Here is a 27743-nt window from a genome sequence, read left to right on the forward strand (position 1 = left end):
GGGGGCGACGAGGAAGACACGCAGAGGGGGGGGGGAGGCGAGGAAGACACGCAGAGCGGGGGGACGAGGAAGACACGCAGAGCGGGGGGACGAGGAAGACACGCAGAGCGGGGGGACGAGGAAGACACGCAGAGCGGGGGGGACGAGGAAGACACGCAGAGCGGGGGGGACGAGGAAGACACGCAGAGCGGGGGGGACGAGGAAGACACGCAGAGCGGGGGGACGAGGAAGACACGCAGAGCGGGGGGACGAGGAAGACACGCAGAGCGGGGGGACGAGGAAGACACGCAGAGGGAGGGGGGGACGAGGAGGAAGACACGCAGAGGGAGGGGGGGACGAGGAGGAAGACACGCAGAGGGAGGGGGGGACGAGGAGGAAGACACGCAGAGGGAGGGGACGAGGAGGAAGACACGCAGAGGGAGGGGGGAACGAGGAGGAAGACACGCAGAGGGAGGGGGGGACGAGGAGGAAGACACGCAGAGGGAGGGGGGGACGAGGAGGAAGACACGCAGAGGGAGGGGGGGACGAGGAGGAAGACACACAGAGGGGGGGGACGAGGAGGAAGACACGCAGAGGGGGGGGGGCGAGGAGGAAGACACATAGAAGGGGACGAGGAGGAAGACACATAGAAGGGGGGGGCGAGGAGGAAGACACATAGAGGGGGGGGGCAAGGAGGAAGACACATAGAGGGGGGGGGCAAGGAGGAAGACACATAGAGGGGGGGGCGAGGAGGAAAAGACATTGAGGGGGGGCGAGGAGGAAGACACATAGAGGGGGGGGACGAGGAGGAAGACATAGAGGGGGGGGGGGGGGACGAGGAGGAAGACACATAGAAGGGGACGAGGAGGAAGACACAAAAAGATGGACAGAGAGAAAGTGAGGAGGACATGGACGAACAGAATCAGAATAAATATACACCCAGGCAATGTCAGTCAGCTAGCTAGTATTGTAAAAACCTTAACTGTCTTCAGAATGAGATTTTTACTCTGCAGCGGAGTGCACACTCATATGAAACTTCCTGGCAGATTAAAACTGTGTGCCGGACCGAGACTCGAACTCGGGACTTTTGCCTAGGTCCCGAGTTCGAGTCTTGGTCCGGCACACTTTTAACCTGCCAGGAAGCTTCTTAATTGTCTTCATTCTTAGGAGATGGCATTTACAGCGATTCCAATTCTTTTGAAATATAATTTTTCTGTTATCTTAATGAGTTGCAAATGTCACATCTCTTCTAATCTATACAGCTCATAATGATGGTCAAGTACAATTTCTCAAAGTGTTCTCTGTTTGAATATCACTATTTTAAAATTTATCCACAATTACTGATAGTCGGTCATATGTGTATGAAGGTTTCACACAAAGAGCTCACTGATTTCCGTGGAAGGCTGCATATGATGATATGTCATCTATATAGAAAAGATGATCTAGTCTGTAATATTTTGAGCTGTCTTCTGTGATGGAGAAGTCTCTGTATGTGGTTTTCCCATAGAGACATAGCCAGCCCATATCTATACAGGTGCTTAGAATATTTTTCAACGTTCCAGGTTTTCTCTATTTTTGACAGTTGCTCCATAAACAGATATTTTGATACCTATGGTTGCTTGCACAAATTTTTGTAGTCTTTCAGTGGACTCCACATGTACCTAATTTTCTCAATAGGCAACTGTTGGCAGGCAATCCGAGGTGCTTTTATAATCAACATAGAAGACATTAAGATATCTTCTCTTTGTCTGAGCAACAGCTCCAATTACAATGTACTTTTTTTTCTTTTCTGCACGTAGTTGATTCATAATTTCTGTTAGTAAATAAGTACATTTTGGCTATAAAGTGATGATCAATTCTGCCATTATGAATTTTGTTACGTATATCTGCAGAATAAGGTACATCATACAATCAGGCTTTTGGAAACATTTTCTTTGCATAGAACATATGTAGTTTGTTGTGTACGGGAAGTTACCAATCTGTCTCAGCACTTCATTATTCAACTAAACTGCTTAGCCACTTGACAGTGACAACACATACCACATATTGTATTGCCAGTTATCAAGCAATTGTATGAAATAAAGATAAACACGGAAAAAACTACAACAGAGCCCCAATTTTAGAGTCTTTATTTACCATTAGCCATAAACAAAAAATTTGACAAGTACAGTACATCGTGTAAAGCTGGATTAGACAAATTTTCACAAACATTCAAAAGGGTCATAACCTATTGCAGAATTAACAATATTCCAGTTTTCCACACACCTTTTTGTCTTAGAAGCCTTACACGCTTTATTTTCACTAACACACTGGCAAGAATGCACAGTACACAATACAAGAATGCACAATACACATCAAGTAACTTTGCACTTTGTTAACCAAAAGGAGGTCAAACAAACACTACAGAAACCCTCAGCTGTGCTGTTTGTACAACTGGCAACAGCTGTGTGTCAGTGAAGCAAACTGATCAACAACAACATGTTTCTAACGTTAACAGTATATGCTTAACTGGAATCTTATCAGAAGAAAACTATGGTGTAGTATACCTTTAGAGTCAATTCTCTGAGAAAAATTTCATAATTCAAAAAGTATGTAAGAGAACAGAGAAAAATATTCTCAAAACATTTTTTTACAACTGCCACAATCAAATAACATTTGCAAGGATGTTAGTTAGGCCACTCTACGCCATAAGAGACATCAAATATCGACAAAACAATAATCAGTTTGTGTGGTAAATTTTAATGTCCACGATCAATTTCATAATATGGTCTGCAACACTCTCAACAGCTTTAAATCACATCTTGTCTTCAGTTAGCTGATCCAACATCATCCCCATTTCTCCATGATCCTACAAGCTAATTCCTGCACCTACACGTACCAGCTACCTCTTCTGTGACGGCATTAACAGATGCTGTAAAGCATAACTACTTCTATCACACTTCAGATCCTGTCAGACCACACTCGTTACATCCTGAAGTAAACTGTGATCCCCAACAGCTGGTATAATTTCAGAACACCTGGTATCAATCACTGAATTGGCCTTTAATAAAGTATTTAAGGTCTACATTTGACACTGAAAATTTTTTAATTCTCACAGAACTTAAAAAATAACCCATCGCATGCTACTAGAACCCACAACCGCGTTATTTTAATAATCATGAAATCATACTACTTGCCACACACAATCAAACCTGTTTTCATTAGATAATATACAAATCAAACAGGTCAGCATGTGCGCAAGATCTCAAACGACATTTAAGTTTTGATGGTGACACTTCAACATGACCATCTGAAAAGTTTTTTTCCCGCCAATGTACCATTCATCACTAGGACAGAGTATTTTATGTCTGCACAAAACTTGCTTTGTCGTCATTTAACATTATGAATGGCTCCTGTTCTAGTTTCTGATCTCATAGCAAGGCACAAAGGAATCGCGGCAGCATGTAATTGCCATCATAATTACTCCTCTTCCCCAGGACAAGGACAATTGCCTGGCTGGTGGCAGGAGGGATGAGCACTTTGTACACCAACAGTTGATTAGATATTTTCGTTTGCTCTGCTGAACTGAATACACCCGATGTCAAATTTTCAGCTGCCATATTTTGCTGCATTTTAATAGTTCTGTACTGCAAAACTGTACCAAGAACTTTCCTGTATCTGTTGGTGCGAGATCTGTTTCAACCAAAATCAGTAGACAAGAACAGTTTTTGCAAAAAGTGAGAGAGTCGGAGGAAGGAAGGAAGGGAAGGAAGGAAGAATAAAAGAAACAAACAAACAAACACTGTTTCACTCAAAAGTGATACTTCAACCAGAAAAAATAGTTACAGCCCAATTAGTACCTAAAATTTGTGAATTCACATGAAAATACAAGTTTTACATGCGAATGTAGGTTTTCCTGGCTTGTACTATGGATGAAATCTTTCTGGACTTCCATCTGGGTGGTTTCGTTCAAATTCTGCAATGTTTCTAAGAGTGTTATTCTCCTCATCTTCTGGTGAAGATAGTGAGAATGACACACATTGAAATGTCGCGGAATTTGAACATGGTTACCTGAACGGAAGAATCAACAAAGACAAGTGTTGGTAAGATTTTTTTATAATTAATATTTTCCTGTTTAGGGTTGACATCACTTTCTCATCCAGTTTTCTATTTTGCAGTTGGCTGAGAATCTCACCATCGGGTATATTATCTGCTGAATAGTAAAGGGGTGACCACTGCTCTTGTGGCTTATGGGCCCATTGTTCTATAAGGTTATCATATGAAGAGCCATAGTTTACTATTTTCACAAAATAAACATGTCTGCTTGCAGTTAATGTATAGTTACCATCATTTTTTCATCCTTTTTCTGTCTCTCCCTTAGTTGCTATAAATTCGTGGAGATATGTTCCGTCTATGCAAATAATTGAATGCAGTTTGTTTATTGCCATACGTGTTTTGCTTCTTTTACTTGAGACAGTTTTCATGTGAGATGCAAGGAGCGGAGAAAATAAGCTCCAACTACCAAAGCACAACACATCAACAGCCATGGGAAGAATAAGCTGCATTTTCTTCAAGCAATGCTGACACTACACACATACTACCTCGTTTGGCACAGCATGACAATTGCTTTGTAATGGGTGCGATACACACAGGTACTTCATTTTCAGATCGTCAATGTTGGCAGTGGCCAGACAAAAAAACACTCTTAGTCCAAAGTCTACCAACTTCCACCATCTTTAGCCAATCAAGAAATTGTGAGCCCTTATTCAGGACGTTATCAAGAAACTATATGCATGTTCTATATTTACCTGCCAGTTGAGAATAAAAGAATTTTGATATTGATCAGGAAAATATTGTTTGTATTCCTGTCATGGATGTTTTTAATTTTGCAGCATCTTCTGCAGCCAATTTTTACATTTGAATGGACATATCTCATTAGAAGAATCAGAAATGAATGTTAAAACCGTAATGTATTTGACAGAGGGAAAGGATGTAAGGGCTCTTTGCAAATCTTAACAGAGCATATATTTCACCACTCTGGAAATCGTAGGAATAGATATTCTGACAAGTGAACACTGGCCAACAACAGTAGAACCCTACTGAAACGGAACTCTGCACATTCTAACAGCATACATCATCAAACCTGTGGGTCCCTGAGCTCAGTGGAAGAAAAATAGTAATAAGACAACATCTGTTTCATTGGCTCTTATATGTGTTAATGAGGCAAAATATCAGTCGTTCACTCATCAATCAAATGGAAAACAGTAATAGAAAGAAATATTCCATATGGGAAGAATATATTAAAAAAAGATGCTGTGACTTACCAAACAGGAAAGCACTGGTAGATGGACACAATTAAAAACACACACACACACACACACACACACACACACACACACACACACAAATATCAAGCTTTCGCAACCCACAGTTGCTTCATCATGTTGCTTTCCTGATGAAGCAACCGGGGGTTGCGAAAGCTTGATATTTGTGTGTGTGTGTTTGTGTGTTTTTTATTGTGTCTATCTACCAGCGCTTTCCCATCTGGTAAGTCACAGCATCTATTAAGCATTGGTATGTTGATAGACACACACACACACACACACACACACACACACACACACACACACAATATTCAAGCTTTCGCAACCCACGGTTGCTTCATCAGGAAAGAGGGAAAGACGAAAGGATGTGGGTTTTAAGGGAGAGGGTAAGGAGTCATTCCAATCCCGGGAGTGGAAAGACTTACCTAGGGGGTTAAAAGGGGCAGGTATACTCTCGCACGCGCACACACACACACACACACACACACACACACAACACACAGATATATATATCCATCCGCACATATACAGACACAAGCATATATAGAGGGAAACATTCCACGTAGGAAAAATATATCTAAAAACAAAGATGATGTGACTTACCAAATGAAAGTGCTGGCAGGTCGACAGACACAAACATACACACAAAATTCAAGCTTTCGCAACAAACTGTTGCCTCATCAGGAAAGAGGGAAGGAGAGGGAAAGACGAAAGGATGTGGGTTTTAAGGGAGAGGGTAAGGAGTCATTCCAATCCCGGGAGCGGAAAGACTTACCTTAGGGGGAAAAAGGGACGGGTATACACTCGCGCACACACACACACACACACACACACACACACACACACACACACACACATATCCATCCACACATATACAGACACAAGCAGACATATTTAAAGACGTGTGTGTGTGTGTGCGTGCGAGTGTATACCCGTCCCTTTTTCCCCCTAAGGTAAGTCTTTCCGCTCCCGGGATTGGAATGACTCCTTACCCTCTCCCTTAAAACCCACATCCTTTCGTCTTTCCCTCTCCTTCCCTCTTTCCTGATGAGGCAACAGTTTGTTGCGAAAGCTTGAATTTTGTGTGTATGTTTGTTTGTCTGTCGACCTGCCAGCACTTTTATTTGGTAAGTCACATCATATGTTTCCCTCTATATATATATATATATATAAAAACAAAGATGATGTGACACATATACAGACACAAGCAGACATATTTAAAGACAAAGAGTTTGGGCAGAGATGTCAGTCGAGGCGGAAGTGCAGAGGCAAAGATGATGTTGAATGACAGGTGAGGGATGAGTGGCGGCAACTTGAAATTAGCGGAGATTGAGGCCTGGTGGGTAACGGGAAGCTATATATAATGAGGCAACAGTTTGTTGCGAAAGCTTGAATTTTGTGTGTATGTTTGTGTTTGTTTGTGTGTCTATCGACGTGCCAGCGCTTTTGTTTGGTAAGTCATATCATCTTTGTTTTTTACATATAAACAAAGAAGATGTGACTTACCAAACGCAAGCTCTGGCAGGTTGATAGACACACAAACAGACACAAACATACACACAAAATTCTAGCTTTCGCAACCAACGGCTGCTTCATCAGGAAAGAGGGAAAGAGAGGGAAAGACGAAAGGATGTGGGTTTTAAGGGAGAGGGTAAGGAGTCATTCCAATCCCGGGAGCGGAAAGACTTACCTTAGGGGGAAAAAAGGACAGGTATACACTCGCATACACACACATATCCATCCGCACATACACAGACACAAGCAGACAAATGTCTGTTTATTGCTTTCATTCTGAAAATTTGATTATTGTAAAAGGCAGTTTGGATAAACAGGCACCTCAACTGTCAAAATCTTCATCTCTTAAATGCGAGACGATCCCTATATTAATATATTACATGACACAAAAGTGTTGACCTCAGCAGCAATAGCTCAATTTCCAAACTTAAACACATCCTACTTTTTCAAAAAATGGATTTGGGAAAGAAATTTCTTCTTATAATCGGGAATACACATTAGTTAGCAGTTCCAGCCATACATTACGGGTTCGTTATAGACAAAATTGTTGCTTGTATCATTTTTCTCTCTTCTCTTCTCTTCTCTATTCTACAGTGTAATCCAAGATGGCAGAAGTTTATTGAATATCGCTGCCAGAAGGGTCAATGTATGTACAATAGTTCACAAAGCAAAAGAAAACACCTACTTGTAAACTAAGATCGAACACACTACTTGCAGCTCAAATTCAAGTGCAAAATTAGACAGTTTTAAGAAGAGTGACTTAAGGCCTTTTTACCTCTATAATTAGTCCTTGTTCTGTCACATACAAAGAATACACACACTGATAGACACTAATGAATCTACTACGTAACAAGCTCTGCCAATTAAGAGTTCTCCACACACACTGGAAGGCCATACAGAGACCTGAACATGAGAACTACTGCATCATTGGGAAATAATCTGTCTGGAATACACTGCAAATCACAAAATCATCAAGAACAGCATGAATAAATCTCAATGCTCTTTAAAGCCAATCATCATCACTGGACAGCTTCAAGTTAATTTACTTGTACCTGAAACCTGTTAGCACATTATAAAGCAAAACATGTTGACCATAAAGATAGCACTGAGACAAGACATAGGTCAACAAGAACATTAATAACATGTATCCACAGGACCAAGGTACTTACCCCATACAGATGTGGCACACTGTCACAAACACAGATACAATACATGGAGAACAGGCAGTCTGAAACCTCCACTACAATACCGATTACCTGTCATTGTTTTTATGATTTGAGGATGTTGATCAATGTGAAAAGGCAATGATGGGAAAAACTTTATTTATGCTTACTTGGGTCATATGTCTTCTGCTTAAAAAACAGATGCTTTTTAATAACATTAGTCTCCACTACTTAGAACCTAGATGACAGTCTTAGGTCCCTACAGCACATTGAATGCGTGTAAATCGCATAAAAATCAGCAAATTGCTCAGTTCCAACACTATAAAGATTTTTGTCAAGAGGGAGATGAAGCAGCAAATATATTGAGCAAACAGCAATTTCCATTAATGTTTAGTAATACAGGGTGTATACGTGGACGAGGGGAAAAAAATTCAAAGATTTTCCCCGGATTTCCCAGTTAAAAATACACTTTCTCCTGGATGAAAATACATTTTTTCCGTGTTAAGTAACAGTATACCTTTCCTCGGAACTGTTAAACTTATCAATCCTTTCAATGGTAGTGGTTTTATACACCAGTGTAGAATTTCCTGGCACTTTAAAAAACGAAACTCAGGGTAAAAAACATGTTTTGGAAAGATGTCTGCTGTGCAGCAACATGTACACTGCATATTTTCGTATTACGAAAGTATAAATTCGAATTCCACCAAACACCGCATGTTACTTTCCGAAGCATTGAAATGGACATTGCGATGCACTTTTGTAAGCCAGTCATAGCTCATGTCAAGTGATCTCACCAGCCGATGAGAGCGGATATTCAGAGCACAGGACATGTGATGTAGTCAGCCAATAACAACATCACTGTTAAGAACCGCGAACACAAATAGGAAAAGGTAATGGTTTAAATTAACATACATAGTGTTGCTACTAGAAAAGAAAAGCTTTCACATATAATATTGGTCTTTAACATTAATAAGCTGCAAGAGAAGCTATGATGTCACACATAATGTTGATCTTTTTTGCGCGAGTTACACCTTAAGATAGATCACACTAATGAGCCAGTAAAATTTTTAACAATGACATAAATGTCTGATCTTTTGGGCTCGAAAATATTCTAAATGGTCATCCTCAAAGATCTGATTTTTGAATGAGAGTCAAACGCTCTGTGATTTTAGAAATTCATCGGACATTTGAGCACAGAGTTCATCTTGTGAAATAGGAAATTCGTATTGAAAGTAACGCTCTTCAAACAACTATTTGGAATATTTTCCTGCGACCTGTTAGAAATAGATCCATTTCAGCAGTTGCCAGAGAGTGCCAAATAACAGGCGTTGCCGTGATTGCGCAGCCACAATGACGCAGGAAGTCCACACATTCGTACGTATAAAACATTAAAAGATCTTACATTATGTCATAAAAGAAACAAGACATGGGAATTTTGTGAACCATACTAAAATGCATAATTCAGCTTAAAGCGCACATTCGTATGTCCAGATTCAGATGTAAATTTTCTTGGAGTATTATCTCATGTTTGATTCTTTATTATGGCATAACGCCATACATGCTAGAAGATGAATAGGTGAACTTGAAATGCAGCGAACAGTTGAAACTAGCCAACAGTGCTGAATTAAACACTTCATTTCAAATAAATTGACTGCCTCAGCAGAAAAGATTATTAAAAGTAAAATTTCTTTAACAAACTGACAAAAATAACTTCACTGTTCTGCAAGGCGATTAACGCTTGACTGTCAGAAAGGTGGAAACAAAATACGATCTGCAACTAATAACATATTTTACCCTTCCGTAATTATGTGAATGTATTTTAATTCACTTGATAGCTCCCGCCCACAGAAATCCATTTTGTTTTCATTTGATGTGAGAGCAATAAACAAAGAGGAAACAGCAAAATCACTTAGTGTAAACACGGGTCATGTGGAGACCACCACCTCCTCACTACAACTCAGATTGCTCTGTGCATCAGGTCCAGATCTACAATATTTCCGAACAGCGGCAATATTAGATAGTGGCACTCCCCTCCCTCGAGCATTTGAGGTAGGAAGCCAAAAATTTAAAAAATCGACTTTTCAAAAATATCTTCATTTTGAAGCTCACATTTTTCTGAAGAGTCTGATACATAAAACATATATGTTCAAGGGAACGTAATACATGTTATTTGGTCTTAAGTGTGCCGAAGTGCAGTGCCACGCCTCTTCACACAGCATTCTTCCATCGCATGTCCCTGTATTTCGCTCTGTGGAATTCAAATGTGCAAAATTTTGTAAAGGGGCCATCAAACTATATTCAGGCAAGTGGAAATTAAAATGTCCTGTGGTGCCTCTCCTGCTCCCAGTCAGCCAGTTTGACACATCCTGCCCCTCTTTGAAAAAATCTCGCAATTAATACTGGATGGGATTATTTGTAACTGGAAGAACAAGAAATCTTCAGAAAATTTGTTGTCTTTGCTGCCTGTTAGCTAACATAAAATTAAATATAGGATACATAAAACGAGTAAAAACAAGAGACAAGCAAGACAGTACACATTTCTTCAACCCTTAAGTCCTAGCTTTTTTTCCTCTCTAATCTTGCCACAGCTTTATATAGTGTACTTTCTTTTCTGGGAAAGAATCTATTACTGCATCAAAGTTTGTCAACATTCTGCTACACGAAAAAATGAAATGTCTTTGTCTAATACTAGAAACTCTGTTAATACAAATAGTACCCAAGACTGGTGTGTTTTCCCGATCTGATTACGTGTATTTTGTCACTGTCTGCCAGATAAAACGAAATAGGCCTGGCTAATATTGCAGCAATTGTTACACACACCAAATAAACGAGACTGTTTTGGCATAAATTGTCATTTTTATAACACAACAGAATACAATTCACGAAGTACCAATATCAAATGCCTATTAGGTATACTACAAGCAAAAAGTTTTATGTTGGGAAATAGTTTCACACTTTATTCATACTCTCTAGCTTCTGAAGCATGAGGTCGAAAAGTAGTAGTACGAAATCTTTATATACATTTTGAATCGTCATATTCTTCCATAATTTGTGAGAGTCCCCTTTTCTTCTCCTTCCATGTTCTAACAAACAATCTTGTCATCACTAACTCTATAACTATTCCTGCCAGTGTCAAAACGTATTCTCTGGTCAACTTCACTAACCCTGCCACAATCACCGTTTTAGTTATCCCGCATTTATTCTCTGAATAGGTGTTATTACGTGTTCGTACAACGCGTTCTCCGCGCGACTCCCAGAATAGAACTTTAGCGGCTGCTACCTGGGGACTACACTTAGTAGTGTAGCGGTCTGGCCACAAATTTTCTGTCAAAATTTCATTTCCTTGTATACTTGGAGAAGACAATACATAATCTTTGTTGCCTGTTATTCCTGTCAGTCATTTATATCCACTCTGGTAGTCTGAATATATGGATTTCGCTAGTAATTATAACAACACTGATTATTCGCAAACACAGTCAACCACATAAACAAACAGCGTCTGCGATTCACCCGTTCGGCTTTATTTCGCTCAGCTCGTACAGGCCCATCCCCTTCTGTCTGCAGGAAAGTTTATTTGTAGATGCGATGGGATTCCCCTGGCAGATATATGACATACACTATACACACATTCAAAATTCAACTTATGATTCATTCAGAAATAAACTTACAATATGTTCTAAAATGTTCAAAAACCAACAGGGATGCGTTTCAAAATCATATGAATAATCAACAGACCAATGTACGTTGGATGCAAGGCGCTTTGTGAAACAATGTCTTTTTCCTCAATAATATGAATTTAGGAAAATGGAATGTGTCACACAGTTTGCAGTGTATGTGGGTGGTTTGAAAAGCATCAGGATGAGTTGCCCGTAATCCCCTCGCCACCCAACTTCCTGGATTTAAACCCTGCTGAGAATCTGTGGGGCCACCTCAATCAGGCTGTACACACTACACACCACAGATCTTCAACCAAGAAACCTAGCATAGTTGGCCATGGCATCACATGCCCACTGGTATCTTTCAGAATGTCAGTGACTCTTGCTGAATGTTTAGCAATGGTCTGTACTGCTAAAGGTCATCAGTCAGGCCAGTGACCGGTAGTCAGATTAATGTGACTAGGCAGTGTATCTGGTCTTAAAAAGAGACAAGTAGTCATTGTCAGTTTCTATAGAACTGCGACACAGCTGTCCAGTCACTGTTGACCATAAAATTTTGTCTGATGTTTTGCTCCATTTCCTTGGTGCCTGCTTATGTTTGGGAGCAAAGCACGGAGAGACAGAGAGAGAGAGAGTTAAGGTTACTTTCTGTTCTACTGGAGGTTTAAGAATGGGGGAAATTCATGTCATTGGAGATTTTAATCCTGCTCTAATAGAATGTGTGTCCAGTGTTTTAACAACTGCAGCACCTTGCTTTGCACTACTCACCTCTACATAATTAAATCAAGAGATCTGACGCACAATGAAGACTACACTGCATTATATTTTTTCATTTCGGTTCGTAGTTATCTTTTTAATTCCCAAGAATTCCCAGCAGTTCTTTTTCTTGAATACATGCCACACAATCCCATCTGTAATGAAAATGTCATGACAATAATCACTGCCATATTTTCTGATTGTGAAAGGGTATGCCACTGTCCTCCTCCAAATCCCTTCTCCTGGAAGCACATTGCATTTTATGTTCCAACGTACTCTCTGGGAAAAATCTGCAGCTCCTGTGTTTGGAAATCATAGGTGGAAATGTAAGTGACAATCATAATCTGAGTATGGTCCAGAGGAGTGCTCATTTAGGTTAACGACCAAGGTGACTGCTCACACGAAACTGGAAATATCTGTTCCAGTCCTGGTCTTGCACACAATTTGAACCATCACGACATTCATTAGAATGTAGGTTCAGCATTTCTGTACAATTTGTTCTGATACCAGTCATATGACTATAATTTTATTGATTCAGTCCCCACTGTTCAATTCGTTTCATATCTGTCCAGTTCATTTCATTCAAATGTTAATCCCTTCTGTAAACCAGCTGAATATCTAAATAGTCAAAAACTTTTTGTGAAGAAAAATTGCTTTGCCAATGCTCATTGCTAATCCACATTTTCCACATGTGTGAGTATGTAGGTATCTGACATACAAAACCTTTTGATGAATGCACATGCACAAACGGTGTCAGGTACCAACAGTATATTAGAAATTATGGGATGGTCCTTTTCAAGCTCTTCATTTATATTATATGCAATATTTAAAATTTGAACAAGGGAATCAGAACATACATTAGCTCTGACCTTCACAATGCAATTGCATTCTCCACTACTCTTAGTGTTGTGTTATCCATACTTGTTAGCAATTTATCACATTTGTTAGATTTACTGATTTTCTGTCCAGCAAAATGTGATCTGTTTTCACAAGACATGTTACAATGCTTGTCCCAGTAATCAATTCAAATCCAACTCTTGCAAGACAGACCATGTTCTTTGATACGAAAGACACCACGTCTGTCGAATGTCCATTTTTCCTTCTTAATACACCAACACTGATAAACTTCACCACCAAGAATGGGGCATGTGACCAACATTAATTCTGTACCAAAGATTTGGTATGTGGCATTACACAAATGACTGAGACTGCAAAACTATGGTTTCACAAATTCAGTATGACCCATGAGTGTTGCAATCAGACCAGTCAGTGCCATGGTGTGAAACTGAAGAGTAGTTTCATCTGTACTTGGACAATCTCCCTCTACATGGCATGTATCTGAGCCCACAAAGCCCAAAGAGAAATTGCTTCAGACTGTGACAAACAAGTTGCCAATACATTAGGTACACAAAACATGAGAATGTGGAAGTCAGGTAAGCTGTGCTATCCATCATTCTACAAAGAAGGCTCACACATTCCTTGCCACAGGGGCCCACAAGGTGACTTGCCAAAACAGGTCACGGAGAGTTGCCTGTAACCACAGCAAAACTCTGGATTATGAAACATCCCTGATGTAATAGTCTGTATCCAGTTTTGTCCTCAATGATACCAAAGCCATAAGACTTGCAATTTGTTCACCATGCCGCTTAACAACACAGGTTGTCATACTGGAGACGCAACAGCAGTGTCTAATGCACACAGAGGCATCATTATAGGACACAGTAAGGTGGGGCTTTTCCAGAACCGCTACATTTTACCATTCAGCAAAACAGCAACAGCGTTTGTATGTTCGGTGCAGTCTTGAGGAGCTTGGGGTTTATCGATGCAAGGCAATGTCACAAATGCTACCAGTTTATCATGTAGCACAGATCCACACACTGTGCACTGCTCCAGCACCCATCAAATGTTGTGGATCTGGTGTCGGAAGCCGCGGAAGTTGAATCTGCAGCAGAAAGTATGGACCTGGATACCATCTAGGGGTCTCTGTGCTCTGGCGCACGCCTGTGCCATGAACCTCGCTGTGAGAGTCCATCACTCTCCGCACCACATGAAGTCCGCGGCCAAACGTGTTTCCCACGATCATGTATTTAGGCGACCGTGCAGCACTAGCCTGACAGTCTGGTACTCGGCGTAATTCGGGTGTGCATCTTGGCTATACTTCGTTTCAGTTTTGTTTGTTGAGATACATACTGTCGCTGTTTGGAGTGTTCCTGTGTTGTTTGTCTTGCCATATCTGTCGTCCCCTACTTGTTCATCTGTCCTATCTGTCTGTTGTTAGTGATACCTCCAGCGGCTCCCCTGCCTGGCAGCTTCCTGTCTCCATTCTCCACTGTGCACCGCTCACCGGTCACTCGAGGTTGTAACAGTGGATGAAACTGTAAGCCATGTTACAGTCAGAGAACATTGTAGACATATTCTGTTGTAGTCATATTGCATGGTTAAGTACATCCTTATCACTGGGCAAAACCCTTATTTACACAATGGTTCTACTCTTGCATCATTATCATAGCAGCATGCCCTATACGAGCTGAAATGTCATGGTATGCCATACCAATTTTCTGGAAACCAATCATTCTGTTCACTCAAATGCAATCACACGTTGGTAACACTTCCACTGAGTATGACGAGACCTACTGACCTTTTATTTTATATTTTCACTTCATTTGAGAGTTCCTCACTGCACTGGCCTAATACGCAATACATTTTTGATTACGACAATCCATCATACAAAATGATCAACACTGAAATATATGGAGTGTACAGTATGTCATGCATAACACAACAGCCATTTACCATTCTTGCTTTTCAATTGAGCTCACTGAATCCCCCAATAGTGAACGTGTTCTGAAAGCTATCTTTGACCAGTGGATGAAACAAAGGATGGAAAAATAGTTTCATATTAACGAATCTCTGCTTGCCTACGTGTTGCTAACGTTAACAGAGTTATTTGCCTTGAAGAAGTTTGTTTTACCAGTAAGACACTCACTGACAGACTTCCCTGGAGTATCCTCAATTACCTTCCACTTATCTAGTACAAAGCCAACTGGAAGCCAAACTTACGGAGAAATCAACATAGGTGTAAAATAGTTAGTAGTAATAAAGTAATTTAATACATAAAGCAAACAATTATAACATCTCACCTCTTGATTTAAATATCTGCCATAGATAGTTTGCGCAACCTCCATACGTTTTTCATCAGATTCCAACTCGTATCTTTCCTAGAACAAATGTGTCTATTACAGTATGATACTTTATTTTGTAAAACTGACTAAAGTAAAAGTGTTACTGTAAAGTAAAGACCGGATCCAAGAGTGGTGGGAAAAGGAGAGCAAAAGGCAGGTATTGCATACATCTGTACTGCTGATTAATACAAGTTTGATAGCTGAATTACACTTATTATTTTCATTGTTAAGTACCCACTGGTACTGCTCAATAGTGCTTGAGTTCGTTTATACTATTCTTTATATTACGTCCATAATGTATTATCACCTCATTATTATGTTTGTTCATACACTATCAATTATAATGAAGTCAACATAAATAAAAATGTAACTGTTTATTTGTTCAAAATCTTTTATCTCTGCATGTTGACACAATGTTGCATTAAGACTGTCTTGAGAGAGGGGCAAAGAATAGCTGGACAGAGTGGCGCAAGGAAATGGATATGGAACACTGAAAGGAGGAGATAAACAAAGGGGAGAGGAGGAGCTGAAAAGAGAGGGGAGAGAGGGAGAAGATGGACAGACAAATGGGAAGGATGTGATTGGGGGGGGGGGGGGGGGGGAGGAGAGGGGGCAGGGCAAGACGGAGAGTGGGCAGAGGTGTACAGGCGGGGGCAGAGGTGTACAGGCGGGGAGAAGGAGTGGGGCAAGGCGGAGAGCGGGCAGAGGGGGCAGGGTGAGATGGAGAGCCGGCAGGGCAAGACGGAGAGGGGAGTGGAAGGTCAGAGGAGATGGAGAGGTGGTGAGGGGGGCCACGAGGAGATGGGGAGTGGGGGTTGAGAGGGGTACGAGGAGACGGGAGAAGGGGGGGAGAGGGAGAAGGGGGGAGAGGGAGAAGGGGGGAGAGGGAGAAGGGGGGAGAGGGAGAAGGGGGGAGAGGGAGAAGGGGGGAGAGGGAGAAGGGGGGAGAGGGAGAAGGGGGGAGAGGGAGAAGGGGGGAGAGGGAGAAGGGGGGGAGAGGGAGAAGGGGGGGAGAGGGAGAAGGGGGGGAGAGGGAGAAGGGGGGACAGGGAGAAGGGGGGAGAGGGAGAAGGGGGGACAGGGAGAATGGGGGAGAGGGAGAAGGGGGGAGAGGGAGAAAGGGGGAGAGGTGAGATAAGGGGGAGAGGTGAGATGAGGGGGAGGGGGAGGGAGAGGAGAGTTGAGATGGGGGAGGGGGAGGGAAGTGGACAGAGGGGGAGGGAAGTGGACAGAGGGGGAGGGAAGTGGACAGAGGGGGAGGGAAGTGGACAGAGGGGGAGGGAAGTGGACAGAGGGGGAGGGAAGTGGACAGAGGGGGAGGGAAGTGGACAGAGGGGGAGGGAAGTGGACAGAGGGGGAGGGAAGTGGACAGAGGGGGAGGGAAGTGGACAGAGGGGGAGGGAGGTGGACAGAGGGGGAGGGAGGTGGTCAGAGGGGGAGGGAGGTGGTCAGAGGGGGAGGGAGGTGGTCAGAGGGGGAGGGGTGAGGAAGAGGGAGGGGAGTGGGAGGGAGTGAAGAAGGGAGTGAGGGGAGGGAAGGGAGGAGGAAGGGATGGTGGATGACTAACAGATGAATACAGCAAGCAGATTCAGAAAGAAGTATGTTGCAGTAGTCATTTGTAAATAATGGTAGAGTCACATGGAGAGCTCCGTCAAACCAGTCTTCAAACTGAATTTCACAACAACAATATAAATGACTAACTCAACTGTCATAAACACACTTTAATTAATGTTTTTGACATTTTACAACAAATAATATGTTTTGATTTTAAAAATTACATGGCAGAAATTGCCTCTAGCAGAATGTGTGTCATGCCAATGTAACTGTTAAAGTCAGTTGCAGATATTTGAAAGCATTATCTACTGAACCTGACAGTAAAAGATAGAAAGTATTTGTTAAAGAGATTTGCCACAAAACACACATTGTTTAATCTTAAATTGATTTTCTCCTCATTTGTCATTCTGTGGTCTTCTCCTTCACTAAGATATTTTGTTGATTCTAAACGACATTTGCTTAGAGAACTGAATTACTTCCCTCAATATTCTGCAGCATTCTTAGCAGTTTCTACAGTTCTGCTGAATACATACAACATTGTTTCTAAAGTACGTCTTGTAATCCAGGGTGTTCGCACTGCGAACCACCGAGCACTGGCGAATGCAACACGTCCATCTGGCAAGTAGTAGGCTACCCAGCATGTAGCCCTATTGGACCACATATTGTTTTTCTACTTCTTTTCCTTTGTGCCTCTGTCCCACATCAGAATACTGTCGGCAAGGTTATTAATGGATCTGGCACGTTTAGTGTAAGAGGTTGCCAGATAACTTCCTGTTGTCATCCCATTTTTCCCCACCCCCAGATGGAATGTGTGTACCCCAACTGTCTGCGTGTAGTGTTATTCATTTGGAAAGGAGTGAAAGTTTATTAAATGTGTCTGAATCATGTAACTGAGATGGAAATTTGGTATCAGTATGGTACTGAAGTAGTAGGATATGGGAAACCACCTAAAAACCACATCCAGGCTGGATGGCACACCTCCTTGACTCAGATGCTTTAACAGGCATGGCTACCAGAGCAGGTTTCTATCTATTGTCTATCATTACAGTTATGTCGAGCCACATGTTTTGTGATTTATTAACAATATATTATGTTACTTCATCAGAGTTTTGAGTTCTTCCATGTCAACTCAATCAGAGGTCCTCACTTCACCATGCCCAATTTACTGTAACTGCAGACAAAACTCACAGGAAGTTCTGTAAAGTTGTAGCTCAAGGTATGCTGTACTTTTGGTACTGGGTCATCAGCTTGTAGGTCACTTAGCCAATGAGTCTATTATTGCGAATAAATCATCATGTCTGACAACTCTTTATAAGTTGACTATTTTAGTGAGAAACCTGCAAATTTGTTTCTAGTAACATTTGGTGCAAAGTTCAAATATAGAATTGATGAGGTCAATGAGATAGCACATTTTTCACAACTGGCTACTACACATGCATCAATGCATCATCCTAGTTTCAACCACTGACATCTCCAACATGAAACGTTTTAATGTCACGATATTTGATTTGTTTATCAAGAAAGTTCTTGTTGGACCACAAGATAAACATTAACTTTCATACTTGTTTAGTTACTGAGATATTTTATCAGGATTGAAATCAGTCATCAGTTGCAAATATGTTTTATTATGCTTCACTGGTTTTGACCAATTGTCATTTTCAGAAGCCTAAAAAATTTGGGATATGACAAACCTTAAGATCTTGGGTATACCTTTTATGTTAAGCATAAAAAGTATATTACATGAACTTAGTGTTGGTTTACCAGATGGCAATATCTTCTTCATAGCACAATGCCCTGGTATGTTCAGAAATTTACAGATTGTATGTGATTATTTTACACACAGATTGAAAATCTACAGTAACTGAATCATACCTATGTATCTGTTGTTCTAGCAGCAAGAAACATACGTAAAAGCATATATACAAGATATAACCAAAGTATATAAAGAAGTTATGTATTATATACATTTGAAAAGAGAGATGACCCGCAGTTCTAATTTACAAAATAAAGCTAATAATTTTCACATTTTATAGAAGATGATATGCAATCAAAATGGTGTGTTTTTTAATGCAAGTTTATCATTCAAGAAATCTCTTGAGATATTTTGAGCTAGACTGGGTTTCGCAAATGTAATTGTCAAAGTTGACCAATGTTCAGGATCAAATATTTCAAAATTATGGTCAATTAATTATTTTGCAACTAATACCGTTAGAAAGAACAGATTTTTGTCCTCTAGTCATTTGTTTTCGCTTGTTAGTATCTTTTGCTTAAGGGGTAACACCGGTGGTTATAATTAAAATTTCCCTATTTAACAGAATATAACACGGAAACTAATTACCGTATGAGGACCAAACTTGGTAGCATTAATGTCAAGGACATGGGGGAAGAGAAATAACGCAGAATCAATTCAATTGCAACACTTAATGTGCTGCTATGGAACATCATACCATTACATACTAGTACCATTACTGCTACAAAAGGGGTCCAGAAGAGTCTGAAAGTGCAGGATTCCACTCTGCAGAGCAGAATGAAGCATGTCTGTAGGTATGCTGGCTACCTCTCGACATGCTGCACTTCAGATCAGCACATATGTGCATGTTCCCCTGGTAAACCCTGTCCTTCAGGTAGCCTCACAACGAGAAATCGCGGGAGTGAGATCAGGTGATTGTGCCAGCCAAGCATTTGGAAACGATCGGCTGCGATATGGATCTTGTACAGATACCATTTGAGAATGGTTCAAAGCACTTTCTGTACAGCTGACCACAGGATGTTCAACTGTCGTGACACAGCCTGTGCACTGCCTGACAATCAGGACTTGCGCACGGAATTGTCTGCCACAGCAACAGCGATTTCATCAACCACATCTGGTGCAATCAGTCATCGGCCTCTTCCCAGAGTGACGCTCAGCTCTCCAGTTGATTCAAACTACTTCATCGTGCTCCGCACAGCAGGTGGAGAAAGAGAAGCCTTCCATAATCCTTTCAGCCAGTGATATTCTTGAAGTGCAGCTGCAACATTACTGCTGTTTTGATAATAGAGCTTCACCAATAATGCCCTGCTCCTTTTGTCCAAGCTCATGTTGACATGGCAACAAGTGCACTGTGACTGATCAGGTGTGTGAGACTATGAATCACAATGACCGATCATGGCAACTGGTGGCCATAGTTGGAACTGGACGGTGGTGCTGTGATGCATTGAAATCATGTACCCCATATTCTGGACATTAAAGCTACCGAGTTTGGTACTCATGCTGTAATTAGTTTCCGTGTTATAACACATAATAGGGAAAGTTTAATTATAACCACCCAGTACTTAGCTTCAAAGGTAAGCAACTCCCTCCCAGTAAACATGTATTCATTCTGTTGGCCATGTAGAAAAGACAGCATATTATCACCAATATTCCCGTTCCATCAACTTTGATAAGATGTCAATACAAGTTCCCTGAGCAAACTGTAACACTTTATCTAATACTGAAGAAAAGTCAAAGTCCAGCCAGTAGTAAAGAGCAGATTAGGCTTGGAAACTTGATACGATGACAGCCACTACCAGTTTCTTTAAATTGATAGCAGCAAAGCTACCATGGACCAATGCAAGTTTCCCATTTATATGGCCTTACACTGATTCTCGTGGATCCATTTACATCAAATTCATGTTTATCACGACAAAGTTGTATACTTCTGGAGTTAAATATTATCGCTTAAACAAAAGATACCAACGAACAAAAACAAATGCCTAGGAGATAACAATTTGCTGTTTCTAATGTAACTAGTTAAAGAAAAATTGATTGACTACCATTTTGAGCTCTTTGATCCTGAACATTGGTCAAATTTGATACCCAGTCTAGATCCAGATATTTAAATAACTAAACTAGCTTGGACATTAATATTTATCATGTCATCTAACATAACCTCCTTTGATTAAAAAAACATTGTGGTATAAAATTGTTTTAGGCTGCAGATATCAATGGTTCAAACTGGGGTGGTGTGCATGTGGTAATTTTTTCTTTCTTTTTTGCCCTCTTGGGCCAGCAATTGTGGAAAATGTGCAACCTCATTGATGTTGTCTGTGTTATATTTAAACTTAGCACCAAAAGTTGAGCAGAAACACTATTTTATAGGTTTCTTACTGCACAAGTCAACTTACAAAGAGTTGTCAAGTTTGATGACTTACAATAATACACTCATCAGCTGCGTATCTCCAAGCTGATGGCCCTGGTGCCAAAAGTACAGCACATCTTGAGCCAAAGCTTCACAGAACTTCCTTTGAGATACACCTGCAGCTACGACAAAAGTTTTAACAAAATTGGAAATGGTCAGGTGGGGATCATTTCTAAAATTGGCTGATTCATTTTGGATTGATCCTTTTGATACCAGGATTCAAGTCCTGCACTACCTAGTAAATGAACTGAACATTTAGCTCTCCATTTGTATTTATGCGAGGTTCTGTACTTGCGAAAATGGAATCAGGAGATTGGGTAACAAAATTGTATCCTGCTCAAGGAAAGGTATCACAGAAGCACAAATTTGTTGTGATGAAACCATGTTGCACACATGCAGAAGAGTGTTACACAGAAATGTTGCTGTCATCAAATCTAAGGGTCAATATTTTGTTCTGAACAACTTGTTTTTGTCATGACAATGATAAACACAGAAGAAAAGTTGCAGCTTCATAATCCAGCACTGAAGAGCTTTCTAAATCTTGTGGCAACATGGAGTCTGGTAAGAAATATTTCTTCACTTGTGAGTATAAAAAAATGTAATTACATAGGTTGAATTTTTCTGTTAAAGATGCCCTGTTACAATCTTACTTGCTTAGTAATGGTTAAACACAATGGTCAGTATCATTATGCAAAAAATGTTGACTAACTGCATGTGCCCCACTTACCCACCACTGTCCATGTGCACCGAGCACATGAGCTGTTGCGCCATTCAGCCTACAGGCAGTTACTCAAACTGTAACAACCAGCTGAAATTGATAAAGCTCAGTACCTACTCTGGAAAATCCAGGATGGAATAATGATAATACAGTACAACCCATGTCTGCAGAATCAATGTTTTCCCACAGTTTAAGACATTTTTTATCACTCCCATCAAATTTCCTATGTTCGCAATGTTATTCGCAGCCGTATTTACATTAACATACCAGTAATTTTCCTGCGATTTATGTTTTATGAAACTATGTTCATGGAGGAAAAAACTGGCATGATTGACATAAAATTACGCAGGCACTGTGTTAAGCCTTCAAGTTTACATATGTTACATGGCTAACTTTCTTGACACCTGAATGCTCTACTCAGCAGATCTGAATCGGTAAAAGTCTGAACAAATCGTGATCTGTGTCCAGCCGCCAACCACTACCTGACATGGTGGCTGATGGGAGCAACAGTTTCGATAGAAGTTGGAAGAATATGCAACTTTTGAGGAACATTCACTTGTTTCACGTCTATACCAGCTTTATATTCCAGTACTGTGTGCTACAATAGGTAGTATCCTTACTTTATTGTGGAATTGTTTTAGCGTTAACTTCGCCCTGTGATAATGATCATTTTCAGAGAACATCCACTTCCCAATATTTGTAATTTGCTAATACATGTAAGTTTCCTTTATGGTTTGTATATGCAGTGTACATAGTGTCATTTTCTAGCTAAGGTTTACAATGTTAGCAATGCTGACAAGCCTGTTCCTATGACTGAAATGAGTCGAATTCCATCTCCACAGCTACTCTCAACAACTGCCTCGCGAAGAGTTTGTGTGTATCCTGCAGCGTGTTTGTAGCCTTGTGTTAAGTGATCGAAATGTCTCTTTAGTTGTTTCTTTCTGTCACAGTTTTAAAATAGAAAAAGCTGGTATTGCCAAGAAAGACAGGAAAATCCTTTCTATGGAAGAAAAGGTAAAAATTATGGATAGAGTTGAAGCTCACCGTGAAACGTGTTGCATTAGCACAGAGTATAGGAATACCCATATCTACATTGAATACTACCATGAAAAACAGAAACTCCATTTTGGTAAATGCAAATAACAGTGGGACAAATTCCAAAAAAATGAAATATTACAGCTTTTCAAAATATGAAGAGCCAGAAGAAATGACGCAGAACTGGTTTCCGGCAGCACATGCATCGAACATTCCAATTTCTTACAGCATCTAATGGGTGGATAGATATATTTAAGAAGCAGTATAATGTATTGTATAAAACTGTATGTGGTGAAGAAAACAGTGTGGACATCAAATCTTTTCCTGAAAGGCAGAGTGGCAGGTTACAAGAACTTCTGAGACAATATAAACTAAAGGATATATTCAACATTGACAAAACAGGTCTCTCTTCCAGCATATTGCCAAACAAAATGCTTGCCTTGAAAGGCGAATACTGCAATGGAGGTAAACACAGTAAAGTTCACCTGACCTGCTGAAGGTTCCAAAAAAATTAAACCATTCATGATTGGCTAGTCTAAAAAACCATGGTGTTTTAAAAATATAAAAGCACTAACAACAAACTGAAGTGAAAACAAAAAAGCGTGGATGATGTCAGAATTATTCAACAAGCAATTACATTGCCTTGATGCAAGAGTGGGCCCTCACAGCAGAAAAATTCTCTTGTTAGAGAGCAGTGGCCCTGCGCACCCAGAAATATAACTATGTAATGAGCAATTAGAGTTTCTACCACCAAATCCCACAAGCAAATTATGCCTTTGGATTTGGGTATTATCCACACGTTCAAAACACACTATAGGATGGTGGTTGTGCAGAAGGCATTAACTCTGATGAAGGCTGGGAAAGACCCAGCTTCCTTTAAAGTGTAATTCTAGATGTTTTGCATTACATTGTGAAGGCATGGACAGTAGTTACAGCGGCCACCATCTCAAATTGCTTCCGTAAAGCGGGATTCATTGAAACCGACGAAGGAAATGGATGTGACACACCAGACCTGAGTGTTAATGACAATAGTAAAAAACTGTTTGCATGATCCTGGGAAAAGCTGCAGCTGCAGCACACAGTTCATGATTTCGTACACATTGACGACGATGTTGTCAATGTGGAAAGTGTTTCTGTTGATGACATGATCGACTTTCACATATAAGAAGACGCTGAAAGTGCGGACAGTGACACTGACAGTAATACTGATGAGGATAATGAGGTTCAATTACAGTTGTTAATGCAGCAGTGAAAACAATTAAAAATATATTTCAACTGCAGATGTTGATGACAAAGTTTTCCATTGTGTTTAGGAACTCTAAAACATCACTGGTAAAATTAATCAGGAAAAACAACCCATAATTTTGGATTTTTTTGCTAAAAAGTAGTAACTACTGAACCCATTTGTGCACTTTGCATTTATAGACCATCCACATTAAAGGTCAGTATAACAAATAAAAATGGCTTATTAATGTTTTGTAAATGTGTGCTTAAAATACTTAAGTGTCGCTGTAATCTTGGCTGTGGATACAGACCGATCTCTATCATAACCTCAATGTCTATACTGATTTGAAAGTTGTCGTGTGTGTGTGTGTGTGTGTGTGTGTGTGTGTGTGTTTATCTAATTCAGAAGAAGACATTTTTGACCAAAAGCTTACTTGTTTGACTATCTTTTTGTTGTGCCTATCTGCAACTCAAGACCTCCATTATACGGTGAGTAGCGATCTACCCTTTTTATAAAATTTTGAGTACCTACTCTGATACACAAGTAATAGCACCTGTTTATTTATCCAGATACATCATTAGATGGTGATTAGAGGGTAAACAGTATGTGAAATGTAGTCCACAGAATTGCCAACTCTGGCAGCAGCAATGCCTCTAGTCCAGCTGGGTGTCGAGTCAAACTGAGCTTGGATGACAGACACAAGTACATCATTCCATGCTGCTTCAACTCTATGCCATAGTTCATAAATTGTAGTGGCTGGCAAATGGTGGCGTCTTATGTCTCTCAGCAACCAATGAGAGAGATGTTTTCAGTTGGTGGCAGATCTGAAGAACATGTTGGCCAGGGCCTGTCTAACACCCTCTATTTCAAACTGAGGCAGAATAGCATGGACAACATGTGGTCTTTCATTATCTTGTTGGATAACAATATTACAGAGACCCCTGAGATAGGGCACAGCCATCAGCCTTAACATATCAGAAGTTACTAGCTACACAAATTAGTGATTGTGTTGTGTACCATATATTAACACCAGATGCTGAGCCTGTATGACAATGATGAATGCAAATTGTCAACGTTCATTCTCTTTTGAGGCTCCACACACAGATACATCCACTGTACTGCTGTATGTCTGTGTTGTCATTCAGCACACCACTGCCACATCACGATGCTAACAGTCTGTTGTGCTCAAGGCATCATACTTGTCATGTGGATATCTGACCTACTGCAACCATCCCATTTCCTGCCTCAGTGTGATGGGGCTGTAAGGTCCTGCACTCCACAGGCAAACAAAATATCTGTCCTCCCAGGAACTAGTTGACTGGGGTCCTTGAGATCCCGCATGCCTTTAGTATGCTCTTTCTGAACCTATCGACTCCATATTCGCATGTCAGTTGCCACGTCAATGAGTTGGTTGTTAAAATTTTAATGTCCACCAGTGTATTTCCTATAGCACAAAACTACAGAACAATTTACTACCAAAAAGGAATAGATTTAAGACACTGTTACACTTATTTGCCATAAGGCAAGAGAGGCTGCTACAGAAACTAAGCTGCAATTTTTAGGTACACCAGTACGTAATAAACATTATAAATGACCTGACAGTTCCATAAATTTTCTGAAAAATTGCTTCTGTGGCTCTGATTTACAACACATTATGAATTAATAACTGACAAAAATTGATTATACTCACAACAGCATCAAGAAAAGCATTGTAATGGTGGTATTGTTGCTTCTCATTTTCACAGAACTGCCGAAACAGTAATCGACCAATTGGTTGATGATCTACAACGTAAGAATAGCGTGCATCTGTAACACAAGGTAATTCATAATGAATGGGAGCTAAACTGACCTACTTAATAGTTATAAAACCATAGGACAAACATCAGATACACTGAAAGACACTTTGAAAACTGTGGCTACACAATGCAAAAAAAAAAAAAAAAAAAAACCAAAAAAAAAAAAAAAAAAAAAATTTACAGCACACACAATAACTTTTCAGAAGCTGCAGTTCTTGTTATAAAATGAAATGAAAACAACAAATAAAAAGTTATAAATATGAAATCTTAGTCATTATTTGTGACAGGCATGAAACAGATGGTGGCAAAAACACATACTTCATTGTAAATTTAACAGCATAAAAATAGCCAGTGGAAATAAGTCAGAGCTGACATCCTGTAGAATACTAATACAAATAAAATGCAACATAAGATTTTCAGTTTTTACTGGGAAAACACAGAAAAGATATTAATTTAATATTACTTGAAAAATGGTCTTATAAATTTAATAAACCTGGATGCAAAACGTTCTGCACAAGGAATACATCTAGAATTACACTTTAAAGGAAGCTGGGTCTTTCCCAGCCTTCATCAGAGTTAATGCCTTCTGCACAACCACCATCCTATAGTGTGTTTTGAACGTGTGGATAATACCCAAATCCATAGGCATAATTTGCTTGTGGGATTTGGTGGTAGAAACTCTAATTGCTCATTACATAGTTATATTTCTGGGTGCGCAGGGCCACTGCTCTCTAACAAGAGAATTTTTCTGCTGTGAGGGCCCATTCTTGCATCAAGGCAATGTAATTGCTTGTTGAATAATTCTAACATCATCCACGCTTTTTTGTTTTCACTTCAGTTTGAACTATATACGCACATGAACTATATACGCACTGTGCAGTAACTATAGTCTGATCCAAAAATGATGGCAGTTCACGCAGGCACATGTGTGTGCTCTGTGCTTGACATATACTGCAAAATATGTCTCTTGCTTACTTGTGCAGAGTTTGTCACTTACACCATCACCGCCAACTGTGACAACTCACAACAAATGGAAGAAAAATTCACTAAGTAACCTGCTACGATCACATTTAATGCTCACAATGGCTACAACATTCACAGCAGAGTGTTGAGAACACTACTGTATGCTCATTGATTGTCGGAGAATGGATGACGTAGATGGGCAGAACGAGCCCAAACTCTACAGCCATGATTCGTGACTCCAACTATAAAGGGGTGGAAAGATGTGTGGAATTTTCGTAAATGGTCTCTATAGCTGAATGTTTAATGTCAGTAGTTCTATGCAAAGTGTTCCAGGTTCAACTCCAGGTTAAGTTGTCTTTTGATCCTTATTTGGCAATGTGAAAAATGTTTTGTTTGAGTTGGAAACTAGGTGTCGCCAACATCCTTATAAGTGTCTACACTATACAACATGAAATTCAATTCTCATTCAAGGCAACTTGCAGTTAATCTTCCACAGTAGCTGTAACAAAGTTTTGACTATAAATCAAAGAGAGTGATTTCTGACTGCAATATGGAAAATCTGATGGGAGCCTAGAAAAATAGAGGCAGCAATTTCTGCTGATAGCTACCTATGTGGAATGGATTTTGTATGAAGAGCTTGCTTTCTGCAGGTATAGGAATAACATTGGTGATTTTAGAATTTCTTGTTATAGTCTCCATGCCATTGTGCACCACCACCACCACCACCACCACCACCACCAC

General features: G+C 40.3%; 1 protein-coding gene across 3 annotated transcripts in view; it reads right to left on the reverse strand.

The window, feature by feature from the left end:
- LOC124605225 (G protein-coupled receptor kinase 2) overlaps positions 1 to 27743 on the reverse strand; it is a 173549-nt gene that overhangs the window by 91177 nt on the left and 54629 nt on the right. For 2 of the 3 annotated variants that reach the window (XR_006978624.1, XM_047136775.1), the window contains exons 3-4: positions 25934 to 26049; positions 15513 to 15590 (exon numbers count right to left, since the gene is read on the reverse strand). Coding sequence is in view for 2 of the 3 variants with exons in the window: in XM_047136775.1 (XP_046992731.1) it covers positions 15513 to 15590; positions 25934 to 26049 (194 nt within the window). In the remaining variant the exon portion in view is untranslated. The remainder of the gene's footprint in view (positions 1 to 15512; positions 15591 to 25933; positions 26050 to 27743) is intronic. The other variant, XM_047136776.1, reaches the window with a different exon arrangement.

Source organism: Schistocerca americana, chromosome 3, assembly GCF_021461395.2.
Source record: "Schistocerca americana isolate TAMUIC-IGC-003095 chromosome 3, iqSchAmer2.1, whole genome shotgun sequence".
Lineage (NCBI taxonomy): Eukaryota > Metazoa > Arthropoda > Insecta > Orthoptera > Acrididae > Schistocerca > Schistocerca americana.